At 45.4% G+C, this 17,050-nt stretch overlaps 1 protein-coding gene across 1 annotated transcript in view; it reads right to left on the bottom strand.

Annotated features, from left to right (window-relative positions):
• The window catches only part of jag2b (jagged canonical Notch ligand 2b), a 79,837-nt gene that overhangs the window by 42,152 nt on the left and 20,635 nt on the right, over positions 1–17,050 (bottom strand). Inside the window, 1 exon segment of the mRNA XM_083790318.1 lies at positions 4,301–4,355. Coding sequence (XP_083646444.1) covers positions 4,301–4,355 — 55 coding nt within the window.

Here is a 17,050-nt window from a genome sequence, read left to right as displayed (position 1 = left end):
AAAGCATAACGTAATGCTAACACCAAAAGGCGTTCCCGCACAAAATGGGCTAAACACGGAGTCCGGCAGTACAGTCCTCCCCACTTCCTGCTCGATAAACACAAGGCAAACAGCCGGCTGGTTTTCCTGAGGACATGGGGGGGCCATACTGGAGGACATGGGGGGGGCATACTGGAGGACATGGGGGGGCCATACTGGAGGACATGGGGGGGGGCATACTGGAGGACATGGGGGGGGCATACTGGAGGACATGGGGGGGCATACTGGAGGACATGGGGGGGCCATACTGGAGGACATGGGGGGGGCATACTGGAGGACATGGGGGGGGCCATACTGGAGGACATGGGGGGGCATACTGGAGGACATGGGGGGGGCATACTGGAGGACATGGGGGGGGGGGGCCATACTGGAGGACATGACACTGGAAGGGAGGGAATTGCACTGAAACACTAATAACTGCTTGTGAATGCTGAGACACAGAGCTGACAGTTACAGGACTATAACATGTTGTTCTTCTGTATGGTGTGTGGGACTATAACATAAAAAGAGAATATAAATTCAGCAAATATATGAAAAGAACATTTAATTTCAATTCAAAAATAGAAGCTCTACGAGCTCACATAATGTATCAGTGCCATTTCTAAAATAGGGACACATCGGCCAAACCAATATCGACCCAAACAGAACAGAAACAGTGAAGAGAGCGTATGGAGAAACCCAGTTCATTCAAATCCAGCCAATCTCATTCGTTTATCCAAACCTCGGGAGGTAACAATTAAACACAGCTCTGCCTTTGGAGATTAAACCTTCTAAGTCATGTCATAAATACCACCTAGAGCCCACAGAGCACCCTCTAAACGCTCCAAATCCAAGAGTGTTCATTTAATTTAACTTCCGAGGGTGTAACAAATGGGAGCGTTTGTACACTAAATTAACACTCACTAAACACACAGGACTTTACGGTGTAGTGATGAGCGAGGGGGTTAACCTCCCAGCCCTGTGTCAAGCCTTGTTTCACTGTCTGCCAACAACGCTGACAACTGTTTCAGACTGGAATTGTTTGAATAGCTGCTCTCCATCCCCACGCTAACATAATAGTCACAGTTGTTGTCACTTAATGATGTAACGCTTTGAGCAGATTTGCTAATTAATGACGGACTACTTGATTCACACTGGTGACGTGTTGTTGTGACAAGAACACATTTGCACAACACTTTTCTATAAAAACCCATTTACACGCAAATGAGAACATTTGATTAGCCGAGAACATTTTATTAGTAAAATAACATTAACATAACATTATCAATGTATTAGCACGGGGGGTTCTCAACCTGGAAGTCGCGACCCTTCAGGTTTTTGTTTAGCTACTGAATAGCTGGAAAATGGAAATTAAGAGTTTACGTTACACATTATGTAATGCATAAACTTTCCTTAATGATTATATCTGGTTTTATTATTCATGTTGTATTTTCTCCATTATCAGTGGTGTCATGGTGATATGGTTAATTTAACTTGTCACGTGCACGCATGTGCACATGGCGGAATGCACACAGAACAGCTGCATAGCCGCTAAGCCCATTGTTAAATAGTGTATGAGAGTTTTAGACACACAAACAAAACACAAAAGTAGACTTAAAAGTAGTCAAGCATCTTTACTGCACACTAAAAAGTAAGCTTTGGACGAATGAATGTGTTCTTTGATGGAGGAGGAAGCATTCTTCTTGTGTGCAGAACACCACACAGCAGCAGTAGTATACCGGAGCCATATTAGCCTACTGCTGCAAGTGTGCATGCTTACCGTATACTACAGGCTACGTGCGCTCAGGTATAAGCAGTTAAGTGTTCCTCATTAAACAAACCTGTTAGCAAACATCTCAGACAAAACCTTTATGACTTCGATGCCAGTTCTTCTGACCTATGACCACTATGGCCTTTTGGGTGAACCATTTCAACCCAAGGGAACTCTGCTAGCGGATCAAGTGAGCCAGGAGGAGAAGGCGCACTCAACTCAAGGGGAGTCTTGAGGTGTAGTCTTACAACGTAACTGGGTGCAGGAGGTTATTGACGATATACAGTCATTAGAAACGTATTAGTTTCTTTCTTAGGTTCATGGTATTAGAGATTTGCACAGCAGCAGCAGTCTTACTTAAGAGAAACGGACGCGTTTCGGTACGTCAGCATTTTAAACCGTTTCAACCTATTGACCTGGGTCCCTGAGGTCTACACCTGGTCCACTCTCTATTCTACAAACTCATAATCACTGAATGCTTTCCACAAACTCCTATAAACACAGACAGAGAGAGAGAGACTGACCCTCTTCTAGACGGCTAGCATCCTACAGAGCTACGGCGTAAAAGACCTCGTGGTATGAGGCTTCATTTTGTCAACACTTGATGGCCCCGAGGACCTAATGGGACCCTAACCCACAGTGATAAGACCCAAAGGGGAAGCATGCACAAAGTCGACGGGTACAGAGAGAAGGTAGGATGTCCGCACTCCGCACACCGACGTTTTTTAACTTCTTAAGTTTATTTAAGGATAGAAGGACTCAACGTTTCGACCCTTTGCCAGGTCTTCAACTACTGAACTTGAGAGCGGTGTGCGGTCATCCTACCCTACACCACCAGAGTGCCATGAATTTCCTAACTGTCAGTCATACGAGGGGTCGTCAGCTTAAACTACGACCTGACAGGAGACACTCGCAATGTCAAACATGTTCCCTTGTCATCCTCCTGCGGGAGTTGAAAGGAGTCTTTGTTTGACACGATGATGTCCCTTGAACCCATGACATCAAGGCTGAGGTCAGCTGATGGTTGTGACATCATTCTAGTCGTCTTCTCTCGTCTTTGAACAAGGTGCAACGCTGAAAGTAACCTGCCTCGGAGCTTCAAAGTATCTCCAACGTCCCTGGTTAAAAATATATCAGACTTTTCCCTATTCTCACAATATCGCTATGGTGGAAAAAGTACCGGCTGAATACATACACTTAATACCGTGATTTGCAATTACGGTACACGCGGGACGTGACAAACAATATATCAACAAATATCAAAAGGACAATTGACGGACTGGTTAAATAAATAAATGCAGACGACGCTAGGCTAGAGGGTAGAGGGAGGCTACAGAGTGTGATGTCATGTCTAGCCATGTCTTCCATTGTCCATATGAGTGGTGGAAGTGCTTTTGATGTTATGGACAAAACAGGACATGACGACGAGCTGTCATGTAAACAAGCAGTGAGTTTGCATTTACGAAGGACTACTTGTGTCCTTCCCATGTTAAGTACGCACGCGCACACGCACACACACACACACACACACACACACACACACACACACACACACACACACACACACACACACACACACACAGTACAAGACAGTCATCAACCGTGCCACAATATCCACAGATCAAACTGAAATGCACACATTGGAGGTTGATACAGCATTTTATCCTACATTCCACAACCAGGCCTCTCTTCCTCACAGACTATAGGTGTTTGCTCTGGCCGGAAGAAAGCGTTCTACAGGAGTCCTCCCAGGGGACACGGCCATGGGAAAACAGGACACAGCTGGTGAGCAGAGACCGTCCCAGACGGCACTATAGTGGCTCAGAATGACGTCCATTATCATATAATAAGGAGTCTTGGGTTCATCCTATTTAGACCTGCCAAACGATTTAAAATAAATGTCTTCTAATGGTCTTCAGTTTTCTGAAAAACCCATGGTTCTATGTCAGTGGTGCTCAACCTTTTTCACGTCAAGGACCCCCAGAATTATCTGCATTTGGCCGCGGACCCCCCCCCCCCCCCCCCCATCTGAAAATATAATATATTGTTCCAGGGACCACTCCAGAAGCAAAGATTTGAGTTAAAAATGTTCGCTCTGAAAGAATATATATTCTAAATTTGCACCATATTTTCACAGTTTTAAAAAAATAGCAGATCTAGGTGGCGCGCTACGAGCTTGTAGATCTGCTATTTTTCCAATAGCTAAAGTATAACATAATGCTTAAGTTAAAACACCAAAAGGGGTTCCCACCCAGAATGGGTTGCATCATTTATGGAATCATTTTTGGAATCCCGTTCGGCAAAAATTGTCTAATTTGCATTTCATACAGTCTGCAGTGTTTCCCCTAACATAACAAAGAAGAAAATACTAACAGTAATGATAAACAATACTAATGATACAGTGACTAATGCCTCATTTACCAGACATTACTACGACCAACATTAACAACAGGCAAAACAAAATGTACGTGAATCTTTATGCAGTTGAACTCAAAGTGTTCTTGTACTCACTGTTGCGTGTGGAGTTGTCCCAGTCCCAGGCCTCTACCATCAGTGTGTACGCCCTCTGGAGAGAGAGAGAGAGAGAAGGGGAAGAATCAGTACGTCGCACGCACAACGGCACATGTACATTACACAAAAACAAATGCAGACGAGAACTGATCCTATGGTTATACCACTGCATATAACCAGGGGTTTCCATAATCCATACTATTCCATAGCAAGGAACCCCCCCCAAAATAAATATAGGCGATCCAATCTCAGCCGGTGCCATGTCATTTATCTAACATTCTACCACAGGTTGTTTTTCGAGGAAGCAATCGGATTGGTTGAAACGGCCTTCTAGCGGTGGGTTAAACCAGCACCATTCACCGCCTAATCAAAACAAAGAATTCAGCCGCTCTGTTCTCCCAGAGCGCTATAGCAAACTCAGTGGCTACTGGCTAGGCTAGCTAGTTTCTTGGGACATTTGTGGTCGTAGTGACTACATCTGTCATTAAAGAAATATATTCTTTCAGCGATTTTCTTAGTTTTAAGGGTAACTGTTGTAGAATTGCAATATCCATTATTCCGACGTCCCATTGGTCCGACAGGCCCCATTACTAACCCTAACCACACGTGGACACAACGTGGTCAGACTAATGGGATGTCGGAATTATGAGCAAATGTCCCTTTAAGGACCCCCAAAGTGTCCCCCAAGGACCCCCCAAAGTGCCCAAAGGTCCCCCAAAGGACCCCCAATGTCCCTTTAAGGACCCCCAAAGTGCCTCTGGCTCTTTCTATGGCTTGTAGGAGAAAACGTTCGCACACCTAGAAAACAGGCGTATGCACAGGTGCGTATAGGCCAGTGGACATCAATGAAAGCAATAGAATACACCTGCACGCTGCCTCTGCTCGGTACGGGAGTATTTTCTAATTTAATGAAGCAACGTTTCGGTCCCTCCGGACCTTCCTCAGGCTTTCTATGGTTTAAAATAAGAAAAGGGCAAAATATTTACTCTCATTTCACTTTGTGCTGTGGCAAGCACCTTGCAAGAACAGGGTTTGTTCACCAACTCGGCAGGCAACCTTTCCTTTCTAGGGTGAAATCCTCCAGGACCTTCTACCCTCTTGACCTATACACCTCTACACCTATACACAAGTCAAACAGCAAAGCAGTGGATTTCCCCAATTTCCTTTAGGAAAAAAGACACCTCAGAAGGTGGTATGACTTAAGGTGGTCACTTCACCACTAAGCACACAGCCACCTCACACAGCTACAGCCAATGTCAGTAATCACTGACGGATGTCAGATGGAAGAGGGGGAATCTTTTTATACACTTCACTGGTGGGGGGGGGGATTCATTCATGTTGGTCTGACCGCCCTTCAGCGTACACTATTATTATGATATTTGTGCAACACAAATAAGAAATGGACAGGAAAGGACGAAGAGGAAGGACGTGAGAAATGGTCAAAGGAAGGAAGGACAGAAGGTTTAGAGGAGACAAATTTGGCCTTTGATCGTTTCCTCAAGCGACTGTGTTATGTCTGCTGACCACCGTGTCACTGGTGGTCATTGACATATGTGACCAGTGCCAGCAGAATATGCCTCATGTCGCCAGAATGAACATGCCTTAAATCAATAAATAAACTCGTTTTTTTTTTTTATGTGATTTTCTTTTTTTTTCATATTAATACAGTTTGAATGTTGAAGAAGGTTTTCATTCAAACAGATTGTTCATTTGGGCAAATGAAATGTATACATTTATACGTCAAAGTGGGCTTGTTTTTTAACAAGTTTCTGGAGGCAGAAGAGCGCAGTTCCGAGATTTGCATGTTGGTTACGATTGGTCCTGTAATCTCTTTGTCCTCAGGTTTCACGCTCTGATCACCGCCCATTAGCGTGCTTGTGTTTGTAAACACAGAAGTATTCTGGGCATTTGGGTTAGACTTTACAGAAAATAAACAAAACCACGTATAGCTACTCGCTGAAATACACTTGGAGTCTTTCACCAACAAACAACAGGCTAGAAGCTAGCTAGCCTAGTTAGCCGTTTGTGTCGTGTGTTAAAGAGCAAAGAGATCACACGTCTTTTCTTTTAATCACAACTCGCTCATTTCTTGCTCATTTAAAAAAAGGTTATATACTATGTAAACTATGAAATGCAGGCTTTCATTTGGTATATAGAACGTTTGTGTAGGCCGTCTCTAAGAAACGGTATCAATTGAAAAGGAAAATCGCTTAATTTTTTTCCTCGCGCACCCAGCAAAGAGCTACGTCTTTTCAAATACGGCCGTTAGTACTGTTAATTCAACATCCGGTGAGGGGAGGATACGGATCGTGTATGTATTGTGTATATAAATCAGGGCATACAGTGGGTGGGCTTTAGACCGGATGTAAGCCTTGCACACTAAATAGACACCCGATGTAGTATGAATCCACCCATCGAATGCACAGGAATTACTATAAATGAAACCAGGCATTGTGACTGCATGTGGACAGATCTGTTTATTAAAATAGCAAATCTACAAGCGCACAACATCATAGCCTGATGCGTCGATTTTATTTATTTAAAATACTGGGTCAATTGTCTGACTTTGATTGCTTAAAGTAGACCTGCATAAAATGGTGTACTGCAGCTATTTACAACCAGGTAGTGTATAAGTTAAATTGAACACTTAACTTAATATTTAATACTTGAATACTTATACTTAGTATTTAATACTTAGTACTTTCAAAAGGGTTTATTGGGGCACCTTACAAATTGCATTGTTTGTTCTACTGGCTTAAACATGTCAGTGTTTCTAGTGTTGCACTGTTGACAGCTAAAACGTCCTATTGTCTCTTGTCCCTCCCATTGTCACACCCACTTCTGTCCAGCTCTAAGGTGATAAAATGTTGTGAATATTGAAAAGGGCTTTTCTCAGCTTTGGGTGAAAGGCCCCAGTCATTTTAAAATGGTTATATCTCCTTCAATTATTGTCCAATTTCATTGAATGATACATCATATGAAAGCTTACATTCTGTACTTTAATAATCTGTAAAAATCTGAAAAATGGAAAAGGCGACATGAGGCATGTTTTGTTGGCACTGGTCACATATACAGCTTTATTACAGTTATAACAAAAAATAAGTTATCTGGATTAGTTAAATGGTGCATTCATATAGCACTTTCATCCAAAGCGCTTTTTAGGTGCAGTGCATTACATTCACACACGTTCATACACCGATGAAACCATGCAAGGAACCAACCTGCACATCGGGAGCAATTAGGGGTTCAGCGTCTTGCTCAAGGACACTTCGACACTAAACTCTGGGGGAGCCCACAGGGTTGGAACCGGGAGCCACATGCTTTTCCCTAAATGTCCCATCCGGCGGTTCTACTGGCCTGAGATCAGATTCTAAAAATGTCTTCTACATCCTGACAGTTTTCTGAAAAAGCTATGTTTCTATGCGTCAGTCGTACTTCGATAAAAACAAAATAGCAGACCTACAAGCTCGTAGCGCGCCACTCGGTGGCGCGCTTATGAGCTTGTAGATCTGCTATTTTTCAATAGCTAAAGCATAACATAATGCTAACAAAATGGGTCAATAATAATAATAATAATAATAACACTTAATATGACCTACTGCTGCAATGCCATAGGGTGAAACAATTAGCCCAATCCAATAATCTCCTTATTGATCGACTGCTCAAATAGTTTATTATCTTAACAGTACTGTCAATTCATGGCCCAAGTAATAGCATAGACGAATCAAATGGAATGATAAAATTATCCCTAGTCAATTACGGAGTTAGTTGCAGCCCTGATCGCGTGCATGGAGTTAAAGTTGCACGATTGTTTTGTGTTATAATATTTCTGATGTACTGATGCATTGTAATTATTGTGGAATCAAACCTATAGCTGCGTGCGTACTGTACGTTGGATGTACACACAGGGTCAAAGTCGTATGGTCGTCACATACTGTACACTGGTGGTTGGGGTTTTGCCACACAGATTTCTTTAGCCCATTCTGACCCGAGATCAGATTCATACGAGGTTTCCACTGGACACACACTGTTCTGATGAACCCATTCTGACCTGAGATCAGATTCGTTCTTCGATTTTTCAAAAAATAGCAGACCTACAAGCTCGTATCGCGCCACTCGGTGGCGCGATATGAGCTTGTAGATCTGCTATTTTTCAATAGGTAAAGCACGACATGATGCTAACACCAAAATGGGTTCCCGGTCAGAATGGGTTAAAACAAAACCGTCTAAACAACCCATCTTGATGACAGCCATGGCATGAGCGAAGTATTCTAAATCCAATATTAGTTAAAGAGCAACTTTATCCTATTAAAATGTATTGTGAGGGATGGAATGTAAAATGGCAAAACGCGGGGTTTATATGTCCATTAATTCAGCGTTTGTCGGTCAAATGCACATCACCAGCTGCGTTGATTCATTGAAGGATCAGTAATCAAAAAGAGAATTCAATGCCTTTTCCAGTGGGGCTCCCCTTCTTTTGTCCATGTTTGCGATGACGCAACAAAATTTAGTAAGTAGTGTGCAGCGCACATCTGACACCAGTTTGACCACACACACACACACACACACACACACACACACACACACACACACACACACACACACACACACACACACACACACACACAGCTGAGGCTTGCCGACCAAGCTAACCAGAGGCGCAGGGGTAATCTAGCTGGCCTGCTGCTGGGCAACCAGCTGACCTAAATAGCACTCATTACGTCATCAGTGTTTCAGCGGCAGCCACGCTGTGACTGCATATGACCTCTAATGTGGTGTCATTGATATGACATTGACCAACAGGGCCGCTCGTAGGACAAGCTTAAGACCAACGAGTGTTTGGGGATATGGATTGCTTCTGAGTGACAGCAGGGGAGGGAGAGAATCTCTGGTTGCAGCACGGGAGACATCAATAATAACAATAACACCAATGCAATATATAAATAGTAATGCACTGGTTGTGTTGTTGATCTGGGCGTCCAGCGAGCTAGTTGGTTGGGTGGCCGGCCGGCCGGCCACTGCTGGGATTAAGTGGGCTTGTCTGGCAGCGGGTGGTGGTGGGAGGGAGGGAGGGAGGGAGGGAGGGAGGGCAGGCGGGCGGGCGGGCGGGCTGGGGTGTTGTTGTGGAGGAAGAGCAGGTTAGAGCAGAGAAGAGGAGAAAAGGGTAGTGAGTGACCCGTGTTCCATTCCAGGGAAGCCAAGGAGGAGAAAAAAGGTGATGGTTGAACTTGAGAGTACTGGGAAGAAAAGAGGAGCAGTGAGGAAGGAGGGGCTTTGTAGATCTGCATTAGGAATCAAGTCAACAGAGCTACAAACGGCCTCTGGGCTTCATTCATGACACCAGGTCCATCCCTTGCTGCTGCATGCTGCCACTGTGCATTCCGCCCCCACGGCCCGTCACAGACGGCCCGTCACAGACGGCCCGTCACAGACACAGTCAGTGAGAAACTGCATTCCGCCCACACGGCCCGTCACAGACGGCCCGTCACAGACGGCCCGTCACAGACGGCCCGTCACAGACGCACGACAGATGCAGCATCACCCGAGATGGATTATTTAACATGAACATGCGGATCATCCAACGATGTGCATTGCGGCTTCTGACCTTTCCACCCCTCCCTTCCCTCCCCGTCGTAGGGCGGGCACCCCCGTCTAGTGATCGCGTGGGCGGGCGGGCGGGTGGGTGGGTGTGTGTGTACGTTTCTGTGTGGTCACACGTGGAAAGAAGCCAGTGGTGCGCGCGTGCACACGCACGCACGGGAGCACGCACAGGCAGCACTGGCTTGACATGAAATGATTATTTGCCATCTTGGTGTCAGCCAGCTTTTTTTAATTTCTGTGACATAATGAGCATGTTACGCATGAGTGCAATGACGAATCTTCTGCACCTAAATCTGTGTGTGTGTGTGTGTGTGTGTGTGTGTGTGTGTGTGTGTGTGTGTGTGTGTGTGTGTGTGATAGAGCCCGACAGATATATGGGTTTGGCAAATATTAGCCAATGTTTGACAGTATCAGAAATGTATGCAGTGGTGTGTCCCGACTTTTAACCACTTTGAAACGGATGCCCCCGTTTTGGGCATATCATAATATGGAAATAGACCAACTATTTCAAAACAAATAGGAATAAATAAATACATATTTTATTGTACAAAATACCTACAGAAACATGGGTAGTCTAGGACTATAAGATCTGGCTCTCTACACTAGTGTCTGATGGGTTTGACTGAGGCCACAGGGACAGTCTGGTTTCCCACCGACCAGCACAGTCTGTGATTAGCTGGATTAAGTGACAGCTGCCCAAATGACTGGAGCTAGATGGATGGATAAATGGGGGGAGGGGGGAAGAGAAGAGGCTATACCAAACAAAGACCCTTGTCCCCAACACCATAACATACCCCCTGCCCCCCCTTCATTCAATAAAGCAGTGGCAGTGCAGGGTTGAGTTAGTCTAGAGTAAGCAGGCATACATGATGTGCACTATATCCACACCCGCTCCAGGCTATAGACCAGCTAAATAGCCAGTTCATGTCTACATACGTGCTACACCAATTAATTTACAATTCAGACATTCAGCAGACTACACAGTTAAAGAAAGGAAATTCAAACACCATCAAATTAATCCAACATGACCACTCCATGCATTGATGGAATGCAATCAAAACAGTGACCCAGGGTCCTCGGGGAGGGGAGGGGAGGGGGGGGGGGGGGGGGATGTACCCTGTCAGAGTCAAACCTCCCAAACTCTGGCAAAAGCCCTTCCCCGAATGGATTACAGGATTTAGCCCGAAGAAATCCCTGCCAAGCCTGCGACGAGGGGACCGGCTATAGCCCGTGTTTACATTTCACAACATGTGACTCTGCGTTAATTGCATACGTGTGCCCGTTTTGTGATGTAATCACTTTGGTTGGTTTGGCGATCAGAATTTAACCCCATTTTGGGCGGGAACCCCTTTTTGGCGTTAATGCTATGCTTTTTAGCTATTGAAAAATGGCAGATCTACAAGCTGAGTGGCGCGCTATGAGCTTGTAGGTCCGCTATTTATTTTTTTTAATCGAAGAGCGACTGACATAGAAGACATTTTTTTAGAATCTGATCTCAGGTCAGAATGAAAACTGTCAGGATGTAGAAGACCATTTTTAGAATCTGATCTCAGGTCAGAATGAAAACTGTCAGGATGTAGAAGACATTTTTAGAATCTGATCTCAGGTCAGAATGGGTAGTGGTGAACGAGGAGGCTCTGGGAGTGGACAGGGGGCTGGGCAGGCCTGGGGAGAGCCACAGGTGCAGGTTCCCACGGCAGATGAAGGGGTGGGGATGAGGGGTGGGTGGGGGCTACTGGGTGTAGAGAGGGGGGGGGGGGGGGGGGGGGGTTGGAAGGTAGCCATTTAAATTAAAGGACTGGGAACCGAGTGAGGTTGCAATGGGAAGTGGAAGCTGGGGTGGCCTGGGGTCAGTAGGGCTACTAATCTACACTTCTTTTCAGAGATTTCGAGAGAGAGCGCGTGTGTGTGTGTGTGTGTGTGTGTGTGTGTGTGTGTGTGTGTGTGTGTGTGTGTGTGCACGCACGAGCATTTGCTTTCTAAGAAATAGGCACATATGCTCTCCAAGCCTACATTTAAGTGAGTCAGCAAAAAGCTGTCGCACACTTGTAAATTTGTAAAATGCCATAGTCCTAATAAGCACCATCAATCTAGCTTATCATTAGGAGGACAAGACAAGACACCAAATTAGAAAACATATCATATAGCCTTGAAAACATCACAATCTTTGTGCGTTTTGGTCGTGTGCCAGTTAAAGGACATTAATAAGGGAAAGTTAGCGAAATATGTGGCTAATCTGCAAAAAAAAAATGCTTACCACTAGGTTTCTTCACAAATGCGTTCATAAATGTGTCTACAATCACATACATTTGTTCCAATCCATCTCCCTTGGGAAACTTTGTGACAGCTGCTGAAAGTTGGGGTACCATTAACAACAAATATAAGGCAAAAAATGTCCAAATTTCATTATACTTAGTATTATGTGACGTGTCAACCGTGGGGTTTTTCGATGATTCTGAATCCATTGCAAGTATTAGTTTTGCACACAAAAACACTCCTTCGCCTAAAATGGGGCCATAGTCATCACAAATGTGATGAGGCACATTTGGGCACATTTGGGCAATTGGCTACGGCCGAATTTAGCCCAAGGAGTGTTTTCATGCAAAACTGATGCTTGGAATGGATTCAGCATCATGAAAACCTTATATTTGTTGTTAATGGTACCCCAACTTTCAGCAGCTGTCACAAAGTTTCCCAAGGGAGTTGGGTTGGAACACATTTATAGGTTATAGTAGACACCTTTATGAACACATTTGTGAAGAAAGCTAGTGGTAAGCATTTCTTTTGGCAGATTTGCCACACATTTCTCCAATTTTCTCTAACTACATGGGGAATTAGTACATAATTCTATCAAGCAAATATAAACTATACAGCCATTTAAAAACAATTGTCCTGGGCAACACACCCATGCCCTCGGTCTCTTTCCTCCAGTTCTATGAGGGCATCAGCCCTCAGAGAACTGCTATGATTTGTAGTCATTGGGATAAAACATCTAAAAACGCCAGGATGTTCCTTGAATCACTTTCAACTTGGCATCTGTACATCACTGCAAAAAATACCAGCTCTACAAACTCACATCACGACACATTTTGAGCATGTAGTTTGGCTCTTTACTCTGCTAATCGTACAATAATAAAGTACATAGGGAGGGCATATGCGGTTAAGATGTCTTTCACACAAGGTTACCAGTTACCATTAGCCAACTCTTTCCCCCTCGTCAATGGGAAACACCGAATGTCCTCCATCCTTCACCCCCTTACCACACCACTCAGCTCCATCCTTCACCCCCTTACCACACCACTCAGCTCCATCCTTCACCCCCTTACCACACCACTCAGCTCCATCCTTCACCCCCTTACCACACCACTCAGTTCCATCCTTCACCCCCTTACCACACCACTCAGTTCCATCCTTCACCCCCTTACCACACCACTCAGTTCCATCCTTCACCCCCTTACCACACCACTCAGTTCCATCCTTCACCCCCTTACCACACCACTCAGTTCCATCCTTCACCCCCTTACCACACCACTCAGTTCCATCCTTCACCTCCTTACCACACCACTCAGTTCCATCCTTCACCTCCTTACCACACCACTCAGTTCCATCCTTCACCCCCTTACCACACCACTCAGTTCCATCCTTCACACCTTACCACACCACTCAGTTCCATCCTTCACCCCTTACCACACCACTCAGTTCCATCCTTCACCCCCTTACCACACCACTCAGTTCTATCCTTCACACCTTACCACACCACTCAGTTCCATCCTTCACCCCCTTACCACACCACTCAGTTCCATCCTTCACCCCCTTACCACACCACTCAGTTCCATCCTTCACACCTTACCACACCACTCAGTTCTATCCTTCACCCCTTACCACACCACTCAGCTCCATCCTTCACCCCCTTACCACACCACTCAGTTCCATCCTTCACCCCTTACCACACCACTCAGTTCCATCCTTCACCCCCTTACCACACCACTCAGCTCCATCCTTCACCCCCTTACCACACCACTCAGTTCCATCCTTCACCCCCTTACCACACCACTCAGTTCCATCCTTCACCCCCTTACCACACCACTCAGTTCCATCCTTCACCCCCTTACCACACCACTCAGTTCCATCCTTCACCCCCTTACCACACCACTCAGTTCCATCCTTCACCCCCTTACCACACCACTCAGTTCCATCCTTCACCTCCTTACCACACCACTCAGTTCCATCCTTCACCTCCTTACCACACCACTCAGTTCCATCCTTCACCCCCTTACCACACCACTCAGTTCCATCCTTCACACCTTACCACACCACTCAGTTCCATCCTTCACCCCTTACCACACCACTCAGTTCCATCCTTCACCCCCTTACCACACCACTCAGTTCTATCCTTCACACCTTACCACACCACTCAGTTCCATCCTTCACCCCCTTACCACACCACTCAGTTCCATCCTTCACCCCCTTACCACACCACTCAGTTCCATCCTTCACACCTTACCACACCACTCAGTTCCATCCTTCACCCCCTTACCACACCACTCAGTTCCATCCTTCACACCTTACCACACCACTCAGCTCCATCCTTCACCCCCTTACCACACCACTCAGTTCCATGGGGAGTTCCATCCTTACATCCTTACACATAAGGTGATTTATTGCCCTCTGCAGGACATAAGGTGATTTATTGCCCTCTGCAGGACATAAGGTGATTTATTGCCCTCTGCAGGACATAAGGTGATTTATTGCCCTCTGCAGGACATAAGGTGATTTATTGCCCTCTGCAGGACATAAGGTCGTCTCTCGATTCATCCCATGGCCAGTAATCGCTGCATGTAATCTTCATTAATCTGGGATGTCAATCCCAGCTTTTGGTTTTTCCTGGAGCCGGATCTATAGAGTACCGAAATCTGACGTCAGAAACCACGCCACCAAGGGCCATGACGAATATCTTCTCCCATTCAACATCCCAACAGACCTTTTCCAGTCATGTTATGAGTAAAAGTACAAATGTATATCCAAACAAATAAGACTACAATTCTGAAGCTTAGAAATGACTACATCTCCCATTGCACACGCGGTCGCTGCACACACACACCCCACCGGCACATGTACGCGTCTGTGTCACATCATGTTGCATTGGATATCTTCTTTTATTTAATGTAGGACAAGCATCGTCAATTCTCTGCGATTCTCCCCCCCCGATTACAAATATCAGGAATGTTTTTGACAGTGTGATGTGCTTCAGTGAGTCCGCAGTGAATGACATGTACATTGATTCTGTACTTTTTCGATACCACTGCAGAATTAACCCATTCTGAACGGGAACCCATTTTGGTGTTAGCATCATGTTATGCTTTAGCTATTGAAAAATAGCAGATCTACAAGCTCATAGCGCGCCACCGAGTGGCGCGCTACGAGCTTGTAGGTCTGCTATTTTTGAAAAAAATCGAAGAACGACTGACATTTTTAGAATCTGATCTCAGGTCAGAATGGGTTCATCAGACCAGTGTGTGTCCAGTGGAAACCTCGTATGAATCTGATCTCAGGTCAGAATGGGTTAATACAATTTCCCCCAAAAAACAAACTGTATGGAGGCTTGCAGAAATGCCCATGTATGTCCATATATGGGGCATATTGGTCGGATCAGCGGATATCCGTCACGGGCACCGCACTCCCTTGAGGCTTCTGCGTCAATTAAATTCTCAAATGAAGATGCTTGAAGGACACTCATGCACACACATTCGCAGCGATATCATGCAGTGCACACACACACACACACACACACACACACACACACACACACACACACACACACACACACACACACACACACACACACACACACACACACACACACACACACACACACACACACACACACACACACACACACACACTTATGGCGAGGTCTACGTCTACATAGGGGCATAAAAGTGACACAGACAGACAGATAGAGATCTCCATATATCATGGGGACAAAATAGATACAGATAGATGGGTACTATGGGGACAGGGGATGCATTCCCAACTTGCATCGTTCCTGACTTGCATCATTGACTTGCATTGTTGCATTCTCAACTCTCAACACCCTTCCCCAGTAGTATACCTGAACAATAAATACAGAGCCACCTCCCTGACAGAACTGCCGGACAACAAAAAAAACAAAACAATCATCAGGTACTCCAGATTGGCCAGTGGCAGCGGTAGTCTCCAGGCCCTGCTGTGCCCAGTGATAAAGTCTCACTTACATAGATACTAGTATACAAGTATTGCCCGACTCCGGTACATCTCGCCCGGCCCCACACACCCCCCACAACCACCCCGAGGCCCAAACCAACCTACCATATACCAAGCAATTCCATACCCAGTTCGTCACACCACAACCAACCAGCCAAATTCATGATGAAAACTATTGCCAAAGTTAACTAAATGTAACCAAAACGGCCAAAGTAGAAAAAGCAGTCCTTGGAGAAACTGTGGGCTTGTGAAAGTCCACACACACACACACACACACACACACACACTCTCTCTCTCTCTCTCTCTCTCTCTCTCCCTGGATGCCAGAGCAGAACCTCTGCCCTTCATTTTTCACATCGACCCGTTATAGCGCCACCAGCAGACTGATTTTTGCAAAACACTTTGAAAAAGTGCAGATTTTGCTTAACCCATTCTGACCTGAGATCAGATTCATAACGAGGTTTCCACTGGACACACACTGGTCTGATTAACCCATTCTGACCTGAGATCAGATTCTAAAAAATGTCAGTCGTTCTTCGATTTTTCAAAAATAGCAGACCTACAAGCTCGTATTGCGCCACTCGGTGGCGCGATATGAGCTTGTAGATCTGCTATTTTTAAATAGCTAAAGCACGACATGATGCTGACACCAAAATGGGTGCCCGTTCAGAATGGGTTAAAGAGTACAGATTTTGTTTTAAACATCGCGCAAATGGATACACATTATCTCTATAGTCATTATCTGTCAGATGTCTCATTCCATCCTGATTGGCCAGTTTGCAGGAGTGGGCGGCTAGTTTTGAACCAATGCAGTGCCGTGAAACTTTTCATGCACATCGCACAAAACAACAGACTCCGCCTCTAAAATGACTCACTTCCAAAGGCAACCTGACCTGGTGGAGATCT

Source organism: Protomyctophum parallelum, assembly GCF_964188405.1.
Source record: "Protomyctophum parallelum genome assembly, chromosome: 19".
Taxonomy (NCBI): Eukaryota; Metazoa; Chordata; class Actinopteri; order Myctophiformes; family Myctophidae; genus Protomyctophum; species Protomyctophum parallelum.
This window is presented reverse-complemented; position numbering and strand designations above follow the sequence as displayed.